This window comes from Alternaria novae-zelandiae (assembly GCF_023758075.1).
Source record: "Alternaria novae-zelandiae strain BMP 2774 chromosome Unknown scaffold_21, whole genome shotgun sequence".
In the NCBI taxonomy this organism is placed as follows: domain Eukaryota; kingdom Fungi; phylum Ascomycota; class Dothideomycetes; order Pleosporales; family Pleosporaceae; genus Alternaria; species Alternaria novae-zelandiae.
The window spans coordinates 136,683-156,906 of NW_026056981.1; the positions used below are offsets into that span (position 1 = coordinate 136,683).

The 20,224-nt window shown below is 52.1% G+C and overlaps 6 protein-coding genes across 6 annotated transcripts; 2 read left to right on the forward strand and 4 right to left on the reverse strand.

The window, feature by feature from the left end:
- Positions 1-2,067: 2,067 nt before the first annotated feature.
- J4E88_008808 (uncharacterized protein) lies at positions 2,068-2,685 on the forward strand (the record flags this gene model as incomplete). Its single annotated transcript, XM_049402416.1, has 1 exon — positions 2,068-2,685. One exon carries the CDS (start codon positions 2,068-2,070, stop codon positions 2,683-2,685), a length of 618 nt encoding a protein of 205 aa, XP_049251653.1.
- A 3,901-nt stretch (positions 2,686-6,586) lies between these two features.
- On the reverse strand, positions 6,587-8,460 carry J4E88_008809 (uncharacterized protein; the record flags this gene model as incomplete). The annotated part of the gene is given in 3 exon segments (XM_049402417.1): positions 6,587-8,232; positions 8,316-8,438; positions 8,457-8,460. The coding sequence occupies 3 exon segments, from the start codon at positions 8,458-8,460 to the stop codon at positions 6,587-6,589; spliced, it is 1,773 nt and encodes a 590-aa protein (XP_049251654.1).
- A 1,503-nt stretch (positions 8,461-9,963) lies between these two features.
- On the reverse strand, positions 9,964-11,642 carry J4E88_008810 (uncharacterized protein; the record flags this gene model as incomplete). Its single annotated transcript, XM_049402418.1, has 3 exons — positions 9,964-11,189; positions 11,361-11,491; positions 11,635-11,642. The coding sequence occupies 3 exons, from the start codon at positions 11,640-11,642 to the stop codon at positions 9,964-9,966; spliced, it is 1,365 nt and encodes a 454-aa protein (XP_049251655.1).
- Positions 11,643-12,191: 549 nt separating this feature from the next.
- Positions 12,192-13,253, reverse strand: J4E88_008811 (uncharacterized protein; the record flags this gene model as incomplete). Its single annotated transcript, XM_049402419.1, has 2 exons — positions 12,192-12,922; positions 12,980-13,253. The coding sequence occupies 2 exons, from the start codon at positions 13,251-13,253 to the stop codon at positions 12,192-12,194; spliced, it is 1,005 nt and encodes a 334-aa protein (XP_049251656.1).
- A 368-nt stretch (positions 13,254-13,621) lies between these two features.
- Positions 13,622-14,987, forward strand: J4E88_008812 (uncharacterized protein; the record flags this gene model as incomplete). The annotated part of the gene is made up of 3 exons (XM_049402420.1): positions 13,622-13,636; positions 13,779-14,651; positions 14,700-14,987. The coding sequence occupies 3 exons, from the start codon at positions 13,622-13,624 to the stop codon at positions 14,985-14,987; spliced, it is 1,176 nt and encodes a 391-aa protein (XP_049251657.1).
- Positions 14,988-16,228: 1,241 nt separating this feature from the next.
- J4E88_008813 (uncharacterized protein) lies at positions 16,229-19,917 on the reverse strand (the record flags this gene model as incomplete). Its single annotated transcript, XM_049402421.1, has 3 exons — positions 16,229-17,340; positions 17,394-17,796; positions 17,848-19,917. 3 exons carry the CDS (start codon positions 19,915-19,917, stop codon positions 16,229-16,231), a joined length of 3,585 nt encoding a protein of 1,194 aa, XP_049251658.1.
- Positions 19,918-20,224: the final 307 nt, after the last annotated feature.

The following is a 20,224-nucleotide window of genomic DNA, read 5'->3' on the forward strand; positions in this document are numbered from 1 at the left end:
ATGGAAAATGGGCTGCGCCACTCGCACATCCCCGAGGCCCAGCTTGTTGCTCGATAACGAAGCGCGCAGCCCCTGCGTGTCAACATTTGTACGACGTCGAACCTGAAAATATGGAAGGCTCCGTGCTCCATTGGTCAAAGACCTTGCATGACTATACTTCTGTGTGTGCGGTCGGTTGGCCTCACATGAATTGTGCCCAGGTGTCGATCAAGTCAAGCTTGGCAAAGCGAAGTCAAAGCGTACTGCATCGGGGCTTATTCCATCCCCAGTACAACGGTACAGACCTGTTCTCTTAAGCTACATTACTCTATGTCTTTCGCTCATAAAATCAGTAGAACTCTCTTGTTCTTTGGAGAGACCAAAGCCACTCGAAATCATCTTGCCTGAACATTTACCCTCATCAACATGCCTTCATCCAGTTTACAGCCCCATACCAAACACATTCTCTTGGCTTCTTCCATCGTTGTCGTTCCGATGATCACGTTCACCGTCGTGATCCTTGTGCTAGTCTTTCACAATCTAGCAAGTCATCTAGACTGTCCCTATAGCGAGATATGCCCACAGTCTCCGCTTATCAATGTCACCAAGGCGTCTCAATACTACGTCGACTTTCCGGCTACTCGCCTCGTGTTCGTATCTTCTTGGTCATCCACCGTTAGCTTCGCTCTCGTGAGCGCCCTCATGTCGATTTACGCCTATTGCGCCGCGCGCCGGCTTACGGAAGCGTCCGTGTCACAGGACCAGAGCAGATGTCTTCCTACATCTTATGAGACTAGCCTTGTAGTCCGACTTCTGAATGCGGATTACCTGTCTCTGTGGGAACTATCCCGGCCATGGCGACGGTGGTCCTTTCGGCGCGGCACGAAAAGCGAATCACTCGGGCGAGCTACGAAACCAATGGTACTACGAGCATCAATATTCGTTCTATGTCTAGCTGTGCTCGCGAGGTACGTATATGCATCATTAGACTCAAGTCCGTACTAAGCTTCCCAGTGTTCTTGTGCATGCAGCAGACGGCTATCTCCATATAGCGACCGAAGCAATAGAGTTAGTTCAGGTCTTCCCTCAAGATCCTACTCAGCATCATTACGGCAGGAGCATTGATCCATGGTGCTTTGATGATAGCGAAACCGTCGGTACCATGCAGAACCAAAATTTCTGGGGTTGCGGTATGACAACACACATAGACGACAACGAGTCTAGGTTGCAACTTACAAACAACACCGAATTTCTCGCAATGGTAGATGAAGGCTATGGGAAAGGCATCATGAACTTTACTGAGGAGACTGGACGCCAATACGCGGTTGTTGGTCCAACAATATCGCCCTCCGAAACAGACTGGCAGGCGACATCGTACGCCATTTCGTCCCAGTGTGCGCCTATACCTGCTACCGCCTGCGATATCCAGGTGAACTCGAACGTAACTAATGACCTTGGAAAAATAGTAATGCCCTTCGACTGCTTCATCACTCGCGGCTCGCCGATCGACTATTCAGGGAGCTACATAGGATTCGCATTCTCATACATTTTTTATGATTTCCACAAGCACTTAAACGAACGCGGAACATTTAGTAGAATGGAAGGGCTCGATTTTACCCCTAAAAACGAGGAGGGATCCATTATACCAAACATAACAAAACAGGAGAGTGCTCAGATGTTCCCAAGCACGTGGAGATGGACCGCAGCCGTTGCTCTAGATTTAGACGTCCGTTCGGACGACTTACCAAGAGACATGGTTGGCAAAGCCTGGCTGATGGACCCCGCGTATGCGCATTCCGTGATGGTTGTTGCATGCAACACAACAGGTGAGTAACCGTTACCAAGGGAACTGTACGGTCGTTGTTCTTCATCTAATATGTCATTCCAGTCTACAATGTCACATATAGTGCTACTGGTGGTGCAATCAAAGAGTTGGATGCCCATGAGAGTAACTCTACTGTGGCGGGTATCTCAATTCTCCCCTCTATCGACAGCACAGGACAAATGGCGGAATTAAAATACAGCGTCTTTCGGCAAGCCAATCCTCCAATATCTTTGGAACAGTGGATCTCAGCCTTAGAGCTAGGGATGAGCACCATGTTCGCCCTTCCTTTAGTGGTGCACACAGTGCCGGCAAACAGTATTCTAGTGCAGACAAGAGCCAGGAAGATTATGACTAGAACGCCTGTCGCTGCTGTCTGGCTGCTGGTTTTGGCAAATTTGTTCTTCGCCGCTCTTGGAATTGGCCTCGCCGTCATGGCTTGGATGGCAGCAGATCAGGACGTTCATCAAGTCAGGACGCGGCTTGGTGTTCCAGGATTAGCGGCTGCTCTCTTCGAGAGGAACTCCGAGAACCGCATCGTCAAGTCTGACAAGGAGTTGTTCCAAGAGAACGACAAGAATGGAGTACCGCTGGTTCTTGTTGGAGTTCAACATACCGTTACTGGAGGCATGGCGTGGTCACTTCGCGACAACCAAACTGGCCGTCCATGTTTGGCGGACGGGGCGAAGATGTCGACTGCTCAAATCAGTGATACCACGCACTCGATATCAAACCAGACGACCGGCGCTGAGGAGGTCGTCCGCATATCCGACAGCTCTGGTAATGAGGCTGTGGAACATCAGCCAAGCTCCGTCGTACCTTCAGAGCCTGTAACTCAATTTGACGCTGTCAGCCCGATTGAACAGCCTAATCAATGGGTGTAAAGAGAGATACCTACAGCTATGGTCTTCCTGACCCATGCGACAGCCATAAGTGTGTATGGCAGAGAGGGAAGGCGAGCCTTTGGCTGCAGGTTGACACGGAGGCTGCCCAGGTGTGCGAATGTCTGACGATCTCAACGCGAAAAGCAAGGCGACTGAAACCTTGATATCATTACGAATAGATAGATACAAATGTGTACTGTTGAGATTGAAAGAAGAAGCACTGAATCGATGGTGTTGCGTCGGCTTCCCCATTGCGCGACTGGCGTGACGTCACCGAACCCTGCAAGATGGCACGAACCGACCCCGGGACCCTACCACCCATCCCCATTATTACATCAACATCAACCTCCAAAGAGACTAGAAGATCTCTCAGCTACATTCAATGATCAGTCTTTTTTATTTAAAGGCATCATATACAGAGACATGTTATAAGTTTGTGTCCGCTGTCGATCGACAATCTGGCGCACCTGGCAGATACAACACCGGACTTTGGGGTAACGTCCGTAACAACAGACTGATTTCTCTCGTTAAATGCACTGCGTTTCTGGTTCCGTATCTGCCCTGCGTCGGGACGTGCTCATGAACGACACTTGCCGTGATACTGTAACCACCATGGTTTGCTGTCATCGCCCACCAACCTTTTCTCCGCTTCTTCATTACATCTGTCTATTCGTTCTACGAAAAGGGAGACAAGATGTCAATGTTAGGGTCAACTATGCGAGGCCAATGCGAGACGATCGGAACCGGACACCGCGATCAGAATGACAGTTGTGACATGGCACATATTGGGGTATCCGAGGCCGCCACTTTACCACCACATGATAGCGAGAAGGCCGACGAGAGCAGCAACAAGGATGAACGAAGTGACATACTCGATGTTGCAGGACAGGCTAGTTCAGGCAACAAGCTGAACAAATGGCAGGCGTCGCTGATCTACATCACGAATCAGGTAGGCATAGGTATATTGGGTCTGCCTGCGGCATTGCAAACTCTCGGGTTAATCCCAGGAATTATCTGCATTATCGGGCTAGGTATGTTAGACACTAGGAGAACGGACACTATAAGCTCTTTGCTAACACGAGTTCTGGTAGGCATCACGGTCATGTATACAGCATATGTCCTGCTCCAGTTCTTCAGGAGATACCCTTCGGTCTTGAGTTGCGTCGACTGTTTCAGAATTATTGGCGGTACCCCTCTGTCCACGGTTGTCGGTATTGGCTTTGTACTCAATCAGCTCTTTGCTTGCTCATCCGCCGTCATCACTATGAGCATCGCGCTTAACAGCATATCTGAGCATGCCATGTGCACCATCTTGTTCATTCTAATCCCCACTATCGTTTCTTGCGTTCTATGTATGCCCAGACGCATGAAGTTTCTGGCGGATTTTGGCAGTAAGTCTAGCTCCTGGTTTGTGACGAGAAACGCTAATGTGTCGCAGTCCCTTGCACTATCTCAATCCTTGCTGCGACTATCATCGTCATGGCTGCACTTGGTATCGCTGGACCTAACGGTGCGCCACCAAGATGGGAGAATGAGATCGTGCTAGTTGGTCATCCTCCTTTTGCGCAAGGTTTCACTTCCGTGCTCAACATTGCTTTCGCCTATGCCGGCAATCAGGCGTTCGTTACAGTGATGGCGGAGATGCAAGACCCATCAAAAGATTTCATGCCTTCCGTGTTTCTTCTACAGGGCTTCGCAATTCCCATGTACACGGTCGTTGGAACAGTCGTCTATGTATTGGCTGGAGAATACACAACCAGTCCAGCGCTCGGCGCAGCGTCTATGATGACAGCTAAGATAGCATATGGTCTTCTCCTACCTACTCTACTTGGAACATCGCTGGTTTTTGGCCATACATCGATCAGATACATGTTCATCGAGGGCTTACGCTTCGTGGGCAGAGAGAGCGAGTACAGCCAAAACACCAGACAGACCTGGGTAATGTGGCTCTGCATTGGCGCCACCTTCTGGACCCTTGTATTCTTTCTCGCAAACGCGATACCACTCTTCCATTCCATCCTGTCGGTATCAGCCGCACTCTTCGTCTCTTGGTTTACCTTTGGGATTTCCGGAGTTATGTGGCTCTACCTCAACTGGGACGTTCAGTTCCGCGATTGGAAGAAGACGTGTTTGGCTAGTCTGAACTGGACCATCATCGCCTTGACTTTGTTTGCAAACGGTGTCGGTCTATGGGCTTCAATTGAGCAGCTTGTAGCTGCGTACCATGATCCTCTCGTTCCTGTCGAAGGCTCGTTCACATGTGCTGATAATAGCGTTTGGGGGTAGCTAGGTATCCAGTCTTGGTCTTTGAGCGTTCGTGTATAATTTAGTTCTCATGCGAGGAATACTAGAAGTAGAAGAAGTGGACCCCTGGTATTCAACGCTGCGGCTCTGTCTTGTTTTCAATTTCAGTGTATAAATTACTAGGACCAGACTGTGATATGGACTTCCAGAGCGTGCTCGTTATTTACATGACGCCTTTGAATACAACTCGAACAGGCGCAATGTCTTCTCGTATTTGATGCAGAACGTCTTCCTCGTCTCGCCGAATTTCGTCATCCGTTCTCAGTTCAATTTCACTGATACCTGTCGTCGTCCACCAGATACCGAGAGTCACTCTAGTTGGTAGAAATCTTGCTTCTCGCAGAGCGTCTCTGATATCACTCGCGTACGTCATTCCACGCTCTCTTCTCAGATCAGCTCTCGACGTAGACGGCGACGGTATCCTGTAATGCATGCGTTCAGTCGGCCGCGTTGCTTCCCGAGTTTCAATTCCCAGATCGAGTTCTTCCAATGCTGGGAAGCGTGCCAGAAGGGCAAAAACACGTTGCATCTCATCGAGAAGCTCCAGGCAGAAAGCTTTATGGACGCAGAAGAGCGTAATAATATTGTCTGGATCCAGCGATACGCGATCGATACTGAAGCTGGGAATGGTGATATATTTAACCAGCTTCCTGTTCTCGACTCCGATTTGGCGAAAGAATTCTCGTGCCACCCAGCGTATGGACTCTGAGCCGTTGTAGAGGAAGAAGTTGAAACGGCTGAAGCAGTAGTTGAGAAGCTCGTCGTGGAAGATGCGGTTGACGAATACAAGGCCTTGAATGCTTTCGAGACCTTGCAGTTGATAGCCACTGTGTCGCTGTCGGACGCTTATATTGATCGTTCGACTCCGGAAACTTTGCGCGAGAAGATAGTGATATATCTGCTGGCGGATTTCGAGTGGTAGCCTGAGGAAGCCCGGGATGGTGGTTGCCATTGTTGATGACGTTGATGAAGTTGTCGATGCTCTGGTATTCGAATGCAGTGTCGATAGCGGTGACTGCGCAATCAGCTGTCTGTGGAATATCTACGTAATATGCACGTGGAAGAGATGTTCGATAAGACAAATGCCTATTCGCGGAAGGTCTGGTTCAGATGCAGAGATCTCAACGCATGCATCGGAAGGCGCCTAGGTCTGTGCTCATGCGGCACAGCAACCCCGCAAACGGCCTACCAACTTCTGTAGACAATGCTGTCAGTGACATCTCTCGTCAGGCTTGCTTCTCCATGTTCAACCACGGGAGTGGGATTCGCACCGCCTGATCCCCGGCATTGTCGCAGGATCCATGCCTGACATGCCACGTCTAAATTGCGTCCCACCGAGAAGATTAGCAACCTCCACCGACCCAAAACATGAGCGATTTCACGGCTGGGAACATTGCGCACATACCAAAGCTTGTTTGAACAGGATATTGCTATTTGTTGGCAAATAGATTAAACACTAAAAACTACCTCCAAGCCACCTTCGCTATCGACTTGCAGTAAACATAGTATGGTCAGAATGAAGACAGATGCAAGACGTGAACGCATAACGTAGCTAAACGTGATTGACAAAAGAGCTACGGGCTACATCATAGGGACTCTACAAAGAGACATCGATGGAGATGTTAAGTCCGTCGAGGAGGGCGTCGACGCAGCCAAAGTTCTGCTCAACGTTGAGGTCACCGGGCGCCTTCCAGCCGTCGTTGGCGAAGGAGAAAACGCAGGACTCGGGACCGACGCTCTCGAGAATCTTCTTCATGGCAGTCTTCTGCTCCTGGACACCGGCAACAGCCTTGCCGTTGGAGGTACCGGCGCTGGGCCAGCCGATCTCAGTGATGAACTTGCCCTTGGCGGCGGCCTCGGGGCAGACCTTGGCGGCTTGCTCGAGTTGCTGAGCAGCGAAGTCACCAGCCATGTCAGCAGTGACGGACTGGGTGAAGTAAGGGTGGATCTGGACGGTGAAGATGTCGATGTGGTCGCAGAGAGCATCACCAATCGTCTCCCACGAGCCAACAGTCTCGGTGGTGGTGATGGCAATGTCAGAGGGGAAGCCGGCGCCACGGAGCTCATCACGGACGTAGTCGAGGTAGGAACCAAGCTCGCTGACCTCGCAGTTACCGTTGAAGACGCACTCGTTTCCAACAATGACCATGGCGACAGAGTCCTTGGGGGCGTTCTCCTTGATGTCGTTCAACTGGTCGTTGGCGTAGCTGGAGAAGGGACCCTTTCCGGCCTTGCCACCGGCCTCGAGGAAGATGCCGTAGATGACCTTGAGTCCGTACTTGGTGCACTCAGGGACAACGTGCTCAAAGACACCGCAGTCAGTGCTGTATGAGCGGATGGTGGTGAAACCGAGCTCAGAGATCTTCTTGATGTCGGCAGCAATCTCGTCGGCGGTCCTGCAGTTACCGTCGTTGGCGTAGGGAGTGTAGGTAATGGCCCACTTGTCGCCGTTGGTCTTGATGTGCTCACCGTTGTTGTAGCTGCCGGTGGGCTTGGGCTTGTCAGAGCCGTGGGTGGCGCTGGGAGTGGGCTTGGGCTTCTCAGCCTCCTTGGAGGAAGCAGGGACCTCAGGGGTGTAGGCAGGCTTGGAGGCCTCAGGAACCTCAGGGACAGCGGGCTTGGAAACCTCAGGAACGGTGGGGTAAGCTGGCTTAGAGGGAGCAGGGGCCTCAGGGACCGCGGGCTTGGTGGTCTCGGGAACCTCAGGGACAGCGGGCTTAGTAACCTCAGGGACAGAGGGGTAAGCCGGCTTGGAGTTCTCTGGAACCGGGGCAGGGCCAGTGGGCTTTCCCTCCTCCTCAGTGCAGGTGGTGGAGGTCTCCGGGACAGCGGGGACAGCTGGGGTGGAGTGCTCTGGGACGGGAGCCGGGCCAGTGGGCTTGGGGGCCTCCATGGAGGAGGTCATACCCTCCTCCTCAGTGCAGGTGGTGGAAGACTCCGGGACAGCGGGAACAGCTGGCTTGGAGGACTCGGGAACTGCGGGGTACGCAGGTGTGGAGGACATGGGCACCTCAGGCATCGCGGGCTTGGAAGACTCAGGCATCGCGGGCTTGCTGGACTCGGGAACCGCAGGGTAGCCGGGCATGGAAGATCCGGGTACTACGGGAACGGGACTGGAGGGAGCCGGAACGACGGGAGTGTACATGGAAGTCTTTCCCTCCTCAGTGCAGGAGGTGGAGGCGGTCTCCGCACCGACGGAAGTTGGGACGGCGGGCATGGTGGAGTTGGGAGCCATGGAGGGCACTGAATCATGTTAGTCGCTGTAAGACAATGGCCATGACTGTTCTTCTTCGTTCACGGCTCCTTCTGACATGGGTTTCACATACTTGCGGTTTCGTAGACGGTGGTGTAGACCGTGCAAACCTCCTCGGGAGCGTAAGCTCCACGGCGCATGTGGAATCCAGCATGAGCCTTGTGCTGCGCGGCAACAGCAGACCCAACGAGGGCAGCTGCAACGTAAGAGTAACGCATCTTGATCTTGTTTACGTGGTTTGGGGTGGCTAGGGGTAGTGGTGATCGTCCGCTGAGCGAGTGAAGCGGGTAATATTAAGTAAAGTGTGTAATGAGTGACGGGGCACAAAGGCCAAGGGTGCTTGTCAACGAGGCTGGTGATGCGTAACTTGAAAGCCTTGCGTAGTGAGAAAAAGAAGGAAACCTTGGGGAACACAGCGGTTTTGACCTATGTGCCATGGCCTGTGAGCACCAGTTGGTGGAGAACTGCCTCTAAGGCGTTAGGTTAGGGGTCCTGGAAATTGGCGTGATCATTGTTGTACAAGAACGGCATGGGCGGCATCCTACGGCTCTATTGAGATCGTGATGTGCTCCGAGCGGAAATGAGTCTGGGGTATAATTGTCGTGTTAGGTCGAGGGTGGGTCAAGTCTAGGTCGGGATGGGGCTAGCCTACTTTCACCCTGAGCAACCCTCCCGTGCAGGAGAGAGCGTCACGGCAACAAACACCACACCAAGTCTTTGCGCCAACTCCGCCGGGGAACGAGTGAACTCTATCGCAGCATAGCCACTTGATGCATTTCTCTTAGCTGCCATGTGCCCGATAACCGTTTTGGTAAGACCCTCCTCGTGTCGCTAATTAGGACCCATCGGATGGTTCCATCCTCATCAAATCCACGGCAACGCGCATATCAGCAATCACAAGCAGCAATCGCGAACGGCTAATCTTTGTGCAGCTCGTTGTAGAGCAAGGGCACAGCTTGCGCCACCATGCAGGTACAGAACGACTTGTGCAGGGTTCTACCTACCGGGCGTTCTTTAATTGGCCGAAAGCCGCATCGAAGGGTTGGGGTGGAAGTTCAGGCGGTGCTGGATGTTGGTGCGTGCCCCTTTTCTCTCACGACTCAAGAGCGGCCGGCGCCTTATTACCGCGCCCACCGCTATTGATGGACATCACTAAACTCTCTGCTTGACGATACCGCGTTCTTCGGCAGACAGACACCCGCGAGCTGCTAAACATAGATGTGGCTAAGTGGATTTTTTTCGTGCGCATGAATACGGTGTGTATGTCAACTTTACGAGCGGCGATCCATCGCAATTACAATGGCGCGTAGTAAGTTGTATCAAGCGCTGAGAGCCTTGGGTGCCTGGTCGGCATTGGCTACATAAATCGGTGCCGAGCGACCGAACAAGAGGTCAGGCGACCACTCTGTACCCGCGCTGACAGCCCTTCTGTCCTATACCAATTGTCGACCATTCAAGCTAGAATATGTAGCAAGCAAGCTCTAGCATTCGTCGCATCGTTGGTATTCCTATGGCTTCCTCCGGTCCTAAACTTACACCCCAAGGATGGTCACATTACACACTTAAGGATTTGCATACAACTTGGGAACTGTAGTGAGTCGAGTATGTATTGTTATGCCATGAAATACCGCAATGTAGATCCAATTCCTCCAGGACTACTTCCAGAACATATCCACGACCCAGTCTTCTGATCCACCCCCAGAGTCTGGACTCCCACCTCCCTACTTCGCAACGACCTCATCCTGCCTGTAGTACTTCGATTTGATCATATCGGCAAAATGCCTAGCTCCATCTCGACTGAAATGCCCCTCTTTCCCCTTTACCGTTTTGACTGCCGCCTTTGTGGACCGTGGAAACATTTCCTCCTCGTAGTCCTTCACAGCAGCATCCAGAGGTTTCTCTCCACGGCATACTTTGACAATCTCCTTCGCCAATACCAACGCGTCTTTCATGCCCGTGTTAACTCCTAGTCCAGCAAACGGCGTGAAGACATGCGCAGCGTCGCCGATAAGGGTAACGCCTGAGCGAGATGGCCAGCGAAATCCAACCGGCAGCTCGTAAAGTTTGCGAGGAATGAGACTGTCTTCATCAGAGGACATGATAACACGCTTGAGGTCGTCGTGGATATGAGAGAGGTAGCGGTCGACAAAAGTGTTGCGCGCCGTCGTTTTGTTGTCCCAATCGATGCCACAGGTCTGCAAGAAATCCTCTGGTGCATGCACGCTGGCGTATGTCCCTAGACTACCGTCACCTTGCCGTTGGGACTGCACCGCGCAACCCTCCCCAAAAGCGAACATCGAGCCCGAGCCGACGTAGTTAAGCAGCCAGGGATCAGCCTTGATGTCTTTGCAGCTCACTGCGATAGAAGCTATACCTGAGTACTGTGGCATTTGGTTGGTGAGAAGTTTGCGAACTTTGGACCACGCGCCATCTCCCCCGACCACGAGATCGAATCCAGACTCTTTCGTGCCGTCTGAGAAGTGCAGATCGTACTTTCCTTCTCCTTCAGCAGAGGGCACGACTTCTTTCAACTTCTTTCCGAATTGTACGGACCCCTCCTTCAGGTTCTCGAACATCAGCGTCGCCAACGCCATTCGATCGATCTCAGGTCTTCCCTCAAACTTCTCATCCTCTTTGATGTTTTGCTTGTCAGCGCCGTTCTCATCCCAGAGGACCTCTCCGTCCAAAGTCACAACCTTCATGCAGTCGCTCTCTGGACGTGCATGTTTGGCGAACGGTTCCCAAAGCCCTGCTTCTTTGATGGCGAGCTGACCGGATTCTGGGTGGAGGTCCAGGGAGCCGCCTTGCGTGCGGAGTTCCGACGCGGACTCGAAGATGATGAAGGGGATAGAGTGCTTCTGAAGGATGTTGGCGAGGGTTAGAGAGGCAGGGCCAGCGCCAACTAGGCCAATCTTGGGTTGAAAGGGTTTCATGATTGATCCCATGGCTATTCAGGGGAGTAGCAGTTCGTTAAGTGGTGTCTTGATGGACTTGAGTAGCTGTTCGCGGTTCTCTGGTGACGACAAGTTCTTCAATTGTAAATGCAGGGCGTGAGCAGAGCGGAAAGTAGTATAACTGGAGCTTCGTGAATCGAGATCCAGTATATCTAATATCACACCTTCAAACCTCGCGATATATACATCTACACCTGTTCTGCTGCCTAGTTCAAGTGTCACGTGTCTCGTCCTCGCGCGGACCTTCGGGTCGCGAATGCGTACACAGCGCGAGTTTGACGCGTCGGGCCCGAAACTGCACGAAGTACCGAGAGTTTGCGCCTCGAAAGCCAGCCGCCACAGACATGAATTCAGGAACTGGGAATTACCTTCGAGATGCCACTCCCTTCGCCTTCAATTGATGGGCTGTCCAAAAGGGCCTGGAAATGCACAACTCACATGTGCATGAGGTTCGTGCGAGATCAACGTGGCTCGACGGTCGCGTGAGTCCAGCCAATTTAGTGCTTACTGAGAGCAAATAAGGTTACATGTCGCAACGCGCCTTATCTGCGTCAAGCTTTGAGCCAAGTGATGTTCGGTGAATGCTGTGCCTGGGGTCGCAAGCCGTTGGAACGAGATGCGAAAGGAGCAATCACATGATTCCATGGTTCTTCTTCGTCGAAAAGAACTGGTACGAGTTCCATATGTTGGGATCTGATCGAGTTGCTTTTTCCTGTACTGCGCGATCGCTGTCCGCAATTACCTACGTCAGCCTAAAAGTATTCTACGATCCGAAGTGATTTCCTATATCGCATCCAAGATCCAGTCGCCGAATGAGGCGGTTCCTGATTAAAGACCTCCATGCTCAGAGTTGTGCGCACGTGAGAAATCTGTTCGTGTGTGCCGTGTTGTTGTTGGAACGTGCTGCCGGGTCCATAATTCCTGACACCCAACAGGAGATAAGACCCTGGCCAGCTTGCGAATCCAGAACCCGGCACGTCATCGCAATGCGATGATCATGCCAAACCCAGCCTTCCTCCGACCCTCCCCAGACCGGCTCTCTTGCTAGCCAGGGCAATATTATGGACTGTGTTTCCAATCCTCACTTTGACAGCATCAAAAGGAGCCTCAGGCGCCTGAATGAACTTACTGGTGTCGATATCCTGGACCAGAGCAACCCACTCAGGGTCAGGCTCAGCCAGGTTCCAAGCAATGCTGACGTGGAAATATTGCGAATAATCATGGCTTTGAGGCTCATTCTTGTCGACCTTCCTCCGCTTCGGACCGTCGTTAGAGTCATGGCTCTCCTTCGGACCGTCTCCCACTCCGCCTGTATACAGACCTGGATGACCGCTGTATTGGGTCGCGTCGTTGCATGCTTGTAGCAGGCGGTTAAGTTCGTTGAGCGCGGACTTCTCAATGCCAAGGACTAGAAACCATCGATTGCGCTCGAAGTTGGATACCCATTTCAAGTTCTGAAACTCAAAATTGAAAGCGCGCACTGCGGACCGCCGCACAGCAACACTTAGTGATTCCAGAAAAGGCTCTCTGCTCTCGGTGTTGATTTGCAAGGTGCGCGACAAGGAGACATGAAGAGGTAGCGACGCACCCAATTCTGATTGAAGAGATGGTATGATCTCTGGTACGGGCAGCTTCTTCGTTCGCTTGGCATTTTCAAGATCAATAGTATCTCTCACATGCTGGAGTAGGCTGTGTAGAGCATCAGACTCAGGCTGTGTAGGTATCCCTCGAACGCGTTAGTCTGTCGTCCATATTGGTGGTGAATATTTCTGGGTATCCTTACACTCTAAGTAAACATGACTAGGCCACTTGCCCTCGACGTGAGGTACAGCCCGTTTTCGTCCACCGTGTAGGCTTGGGTTGTCGCTAGTGCTGACGCGCGCATTTGTCGCGTAGAGGTCGTGAAAGGCTGGCGGAAGCGGTGGCAGGGCATCCCCAGAGGCGCTGTGCTTGCGCTTCGATGTAGGTTTGGCGGCAGATTGTGCCGTCTGGGCAGAGGCATCGAGGCTCTTATCATCATCATCCGAGGCGGAATCTGGATAATCGACCAGCGACATGGCGGGCTGGATCGTGATGGTGAGGGATCATCGTAGCTGTCGTCACTCGTGGAGAGGACCAAGCGGCGGACCCACTTGCAGCCTAGCGCATCCGCATGACGTATGGCAGCGATTGGGCCGCTCTTTTCTCCAAGAGCGGACAAGAAGAAATCTGACGCAGGGCCGCGACTGCGAACCGATGATGTACGCGTCCACGGTACCTGCCAAGTCAGGCCTTTATGTAGTTCGCTCTCCCTCCCGTCACCTGTTCTTTCCTCTCGTATCCATCTAGCACCTGACACTCGTCTGACCACTAATCTCCAACACTACAACTACTCAACCTTCCCAAGTTCGCCAACTATCAAACACTAGCACACAAACCTACCATCATGGCAATGGACGCAGTAAGTGTTCATCTCTCGTTTGTTCCGGGCGCCTGGCTGGACTGTACTGTGCCTCCCATGTGCGCCGGCACGCCTCATCCAAGCCGTCTTAAAGCAGTTCAGCGCAATACATCATCTTTAGACATTGAAGCTGACTTAGCAGGCCCATCATGCGTTGATCGATCCTCTGATCGAACCAGACCCAAGCGACGAGACTGGCCTCAACAGCCACTTCCGCTCCACATATGCTCCCGCAGCACCCATCACACCACCCGGATCCGCTGGAGACGCCAAAGGCCACCCAACCGTCAGTGTGCAAAACACCGGCAGTTCCGTCGAGACCAACCCATTCCGCCGTTCCCGGGCTTCCTCCGAGGCAAAGGGCGCTTCGGCATCAGTATCGCAGGTTGGGCAGACTACACCGCAGAGTAGGAGGTATGATTACCCATCCCCTCCTGCCTCTGCAAGCCCCAGACGTGCCCATTTCTCCGACAACCACCGCGCGGAAATCTTCGGACCCATGAACGGCAGCCGGCCCCGACGATCCAGCGAAAATGCCCCTGCATCCATGAAGAAGAGCGGAGTCACGCGCGACCGCTCAGGCTCATTGAGAGAGCGCTATCCTGGTGACAAGTCACACAGGCCTCTTGACCAATTGCGTCATGATGAGAAAGTTGCTCACCGTGCTCCCCATCTTAGGAAAAAGAACTTCCAAGGCGCCGACGTCATCGATCGTCTCGACAAGGCACCTTTCGGTCGGTACCACCACGAGGGCCCGTACGATGCTGCTAGTCTCGCTCGCAACCGCGTCGAGAAGTACAGTCCCCTCGCGGCGGTCAAGGACTCGAACGAGGAGGCTTTGAGGGCTACTCCACGGGAGAACATCGTCGACTCTGTACAGAGGCATCGTCCTTTGGAGGGAGTCGCCATCGTACCACCTGGCATGGCTGATCGTTTCGGAAGAGTACTCAATTATGAAGAGGGTGCTGACCTGATGCGAGAGCCTGGAGCTGACTACCGTCGTTGGCCTGGTGTTGTATGTTCTCCAATCATTCTTAGGCTGAACTTCGCTAACACATCGCAGGAATACCACCCAGACGATCTCAAGGGCAAGGGTGAGCCTTCCTACTCCATCGAGAAGGCCCTGAAGGACCACAAGCGCTTCGGCGACAGCGGCACAGAGATGACCACCCGCAGCTCCCGCACTCGCAGCGTTGGCCATGCCGAAGCACCCGGCATTGTCCCCTCCGTCGCTACCGACGCCGAAGCCTCTGGCATCGGCCGCAGCAACACCACTGGCAGGAGCGTCGGCGGCGCAATCAAGAGGCGTCTCGGTAGCATCCGTCGTCGCAAGCAAGAAGCTGAGATCTAGGGGATCTCGCTCTTCCCACGCTCCAAGCGTTTCTCCGAGGTTCCACACGCACACGCAACGGCTTGATACCCATTCCGTTTTGAGTGGCTTTTCGAAATTGTATACATACGCATGGCATACTGACGCATATTGAGCGTCATTGTTTTTCTTTCTGTTTTGCGTTCGACGGTATTATCGCATAGATGACGTACATTCATGGTATATCATAGTTTGCGCCGCATATGGGGGCTCTATAGGAGCTGTGTACGATATACGAGTAGTTTTTAGTAGGTTACGATTAATGACAGATAGCTTGACTAAACTGGTGCCAAATGGTCAAAATGCATGACATATGTTATTGTTGATATTATCTACTATCTATGACACCTACGCAAGCAATGAGCAAGAAACGACTACCCAATCGCATACCCACCCAATGCCTACGCCAAACACATTTCGAGCGAAGCTAGGGCCAAGGTTATCAATTAAATCTACTTGCAAGCCTCTAATAGTCTCTCTCTATTACCTCTAACTTACTTATAAGCCTCCTTATAAAATTCTATTCCCTAAATAAATGTAATTATCTCTCTATTCTGCCTTTACGCCTATAACGCTTTTTAAGTATTCTCTAGCGCAGATAATAGTACTAGTAAATAGCGTATAACTAAGTCTATATAGAGAAGCTATATAAGGTAATTAAAGATAGAGCTAGTAGCGTAAAGGCGTTTTATTTAAGTTCTATTAAATTGCTTAAAATTAAGTTCCTAGCTTATGTAGCAGCACTAGTAGACTACGTTATTATAGCAGGTGTATTAAGGCTTAGCTTTAGCTTGTGTAATTTGCGCTATTGCGTAGCTGTTGTAGAGTAAGTTCTACTAAAGTTAGTTTAAGTCTATATAGAGAAGCTAATTTTAACGTACTATAGCTACTATATTTATAGTAGTTTGCATAAGCAAGAATTTGTAAGCAAAAATTTTAGCTACTTATACTTTATTTTAGCTAGGCAGCAGTAGTAATATAACTAATAGTTGCCTTAAGTAGTGTACTAGTTTTTAGTAAAGAGAGCTAACGATAACCTTGGCGATCTCCTAACCCAACGAACGTGATACAAAACGCCTACTGATTACATAACGACATTCAAACTCCATAATGCGCGCTGAAATATGCAACAAGGCGCGAACCAAAACAGCAAACGGGTAACAACATCAATCCAGCCCCAATACGCCCACATTAACGAGAAAGGTATACCCCCTCCCCTCCCATCACATAAAACTCATCTTAACCTCCTTCTCCTGCCCAAAATCATCCTCAAACTCATCAGCCCAAGCATTGTGTCCCAGATCACCAGTAGACTGCGTAGGACCCAAGCTACTCGCATGTGATTCCGTCTTCGCTGAGCGCAACGGGGGACGTTCAGCAGGGCCCGCAGCATCATCCCATGACGGCTGACCAGGATCTGCACTCCAAGGCTGAGCAGTACCAGAGTTGTTTTTACTGGGTGTGCCCGAGTCCCAGGGCGAGGATGTGCCGGAGCGACTTGGTTGCAGGGGTAAGGGTGATGCGGGGAGGGGGTATTTGTTGGGTGCTGTAGCGGAGGACGGGGGGTCGCGGAACGAGGTGTCGAATGTCATTTCCATTTGACCCGCGCCGGGGTCGTCGAATTCGTCGTATTCATCGTAGTGGCCGTTGGACGGAGAAGAAGGTTTCTTGGGATCGGTGCTTGGTATGCCTAGACTGTCGTTGTAGCTCTTCGTTTCCCTAAGCGTCGAGTAGGGACTTGTTGTCTGGGATGGGGATACGGTTGCGATGTCGATCTTCATGGGTGGGAGCGTGCTCTTGATCTCTTTGATCTCGAATTCGGCTTCGGCGTTGTATTCTTTGCTTTCGGCGGCTAGAGTTGCTACTTCCTTTCTGATTGCGTCGATGTCGAACATGACCTGGTTCTCTGCGAGTTTCGCTGGGTCTTGGTCTACGTCTAGCTTCCGGTGGCCTGGTGGAGCGGCAGTGGAGTGTTCGTCGTAGACTTCCCAGTCTTTCTTGTCGGCCTTCTTCTTCTTCCACCAGCTTAGTTTGCCGCCTTTCTTCTCCTTCTCTTGTGCTTTCTTCTCCAGGTCTTTTCGCGCTTCTTCGATCTCGTTGATGAGCTCACGCTGGCGGATTTCGTGGTTCTCAGGGTCTGGGTCTTCGATCTCGGCAAATTCGTCGGATTCAACTAGCCAGCCAACCTCGCGGAGTAGCTTGGGCATGGCGGCACGGTAGGCCATGTGGCCGGGGACCAACTCGGTCACGTTTACGTTCTCGATGGTTGGGATCTGGACAGGCGCGAGACCAGCTACGCGCATTACACCACCACTGGTAGCACGGAAAAGGTAGCCTGGACAAACTGTTAGCAGCTGACAACAAGTAGAAGAAAAATGTGCGACATACCCAAGATCCAGTCATTGGTAGCATACCCATTGACAAACCTTCCCGGTACGACAGATCTTGCCCTGATATACTCATCGTGTTTGGCTACTGCCGGTGTACCGAACATGTATACGTTCTGCACAATACCAAACGCCCCTCGGTTCGCAAGTTCCTTTAGACACGAGAAGATGACTCTTGATCCTAACGAGAACCCGACAAGGGTGACAGGTCGTGTCCCTAGGTTGCGATCGATGAGTGAGTCTGCAAGAATCAGACCAGCCATGTCTGCTCGTGCTTGCGAAACGATCCACGGATTATCGATAAGGTAAGAAAGCTTGGTCAAGGCCAGGGGAAGTGTCATGGCGGCCATGAGCGCTGTCAGAACGGTACTTCCCAAGACTTGTTGGAGACCTTGTGTGAGAGCCTATTGTGGTCAGTAAGCACCTTTGCAGTTTGCATATATGTATAAACTCACTTCGGTGGCAAGAATGTTGATTGTGTCACCCATACTCCTCAGCATCTCAGGTTCCCATAGCACGGAATATATATCGCCCATGATGGGGTCGACCGTACTGTACGGCAGACGGACATCGTCCACCTTTCCGTTCATCCAGCCTGCCAACGTAATGATGAGATGCGTTCTCTTGTTGTTGTGAAGCGGGCGGTACTCGAAAGTCTTGACAGCACCTGTTCGCCTGTTCATGGCCCGCACGCCGACAGTACTACCCGTGACTACGCCAGTCGATGTAATGATAGCGGCACCGCCAGCACCAGCTAGGAAACTACTCGTACCTGCCACACCAATTGTCGTAAAGCCCGCAGCGAGACCAGCACCAATGACCGGAGCGAGAAGACCAGCAGATAATCCAATGACGAGACCGCCACCAACAGTCGCAAGACCCATGAATGCCAATCGCTTGTTGCGTGCCCGCTTAGCTCGGCTGACCATGTGTTCATCCTCGTTCCAGTTCTCTTTGTCTGCTTGTTCCTGCATCTCCAAAGCATCGGTGACACGCTTTTCGAAGCGACAAGCTTCCAGCCAGTCTACGCTGAGATATTGCCCAACTTGCTGAAACAACTCTCGTGAACGTGAATCATAGACAGAGTCGGCGATGAGTACCAAGAACAGATCGCACAAAACGGTCCACCGCAAATCGATATCCAGGTTCTTACTAGTGGGAAGTTGTGATGGCGATCTAACTTCTGGATAATCAAAATCGTCATCCTGGTGTTCCTGGTACGGCGGGGGAGGGGGCGTTTGCAAGTCGTCTTGCGACTCCATCGTCGAAGCCCTCTTCAGTTTTGACTTCTCTGCGGGTGATTCGGGGCGCGGCGACGATATAGACGGTCTGGCAGAGTCTGATTCGTTTATCGTCTCGGCATCTTCCGCTGCGGGATTCTTTACTCGAGCATTCTGCATCAGTGCTGGTGTAAGGTCTCCAGGAACCACGCCGTGTTCAGACAATTGCTCAATCATGATCTGCTCAGAGGCGTTGATGTCCATGTGCCCGTAAATCTTGACCATGATCTTCTGTGCCCACATCTTTGTGGTTCCTGACTGTAGCTCGAGCAGCTTCTTCATCTTCTTATTGGTTGTTTCGAAGTTGGAGAACTTCCGTTCCATCTCCACCATGGCCAATCGTACCAGACCGACATAGGCGACACGCTGTCCTTCGGTAAGGAGGTTCTTGGTCGCCTGCATTTGCGAGAGCGGATCCCGACCCTCCTCGTCTTCGTCGGCCAGTGCAGTACTCCTCTCCTTGAACAGATAGGCGGTGTTGTCGTCCATGCTCGTTTGCGAGTCAGCATCATCGTCCATGATGACTCTGGTATATCCTTTGGCGGCGCCTCCGACGTTGGCATAACCGTGCATGTCTTCGAGCTCTTCCGTGTTCTCCTTCGCAATGAGCCTGTTGTCGTCGTCGTACATGTCGTATCGAGCGTATGCGGGCATAGTCTGCCATTCGCCGTCGTCTTCTTCCTTCTTCTCCTCCTTGACTTCTCTTTGTGATTGTATGACTGCATGCTGATGTGAATACTCGGATACGGTCGGAACGCTCGTTTGTTGGGGAAGTGAAGGCGCGGCACTCGTGCTTGTGCGTGTTTCTGTGGCCTCGGGAGGCTTTGTGGGTTCGGGTGTGTCTTGCTTCGTTTCTACAGGCTTGTCTTCGGGTGCCTTGGGGTCGGTGTAATCCACGGGCTCCTTCGCCTGCCCATTGACCTGCGGTGTCGCATCGCTTTCCTTCGCAGTAACCTCAGGTGCGACCTCAGGAAGCTTTTCCACCGTACTGTCTGCCTTGGCTTCTTCCTTTTCTTGTGCTGGCACCGCGTCTTCTTTCGGAATCGCTGCTGTAGCGGCTACGGCATCCTCAAACTTCTCCCCTTCCGAGTCAGAACTGTCCTCCACGGGCGTCCGCGGCCGCCTCTTCCGTATAGGCAGACCAAAATCATCGTATTCAACGGCTTCATTGGGTTCCTTCTTCACCTCCGCGGTCTCGGCATTATTTCCCTCATTCTTGGGGGCCGCGGCGGGGTTCTCGCTCATACTGGTGGGGACTACCGTGAGAAACGCATGGAGAGGCAGGTTCGCAGTCGTATCAACAGGGAAAAGCGCAGGGGCCGCCGTAGGAAGCAATTCCAATGTATGTGCGGGTACGTACAATATGTACAATTAGGCGTGGGATGCCCTGAGGCGGATTTACTAAAGCGGAGAGCAACGGGGGTGTCTTCAAGCCGCAGACGTCGCATACGGGGCTAGCGTCGCACGCGTGTGGCTGGTGCATGCGTTAGATTCCGCCCTCTGGGTCCAAACTTTTGGCTGCATCCAACTTTTTTTCCCCGCGAGTAATCAA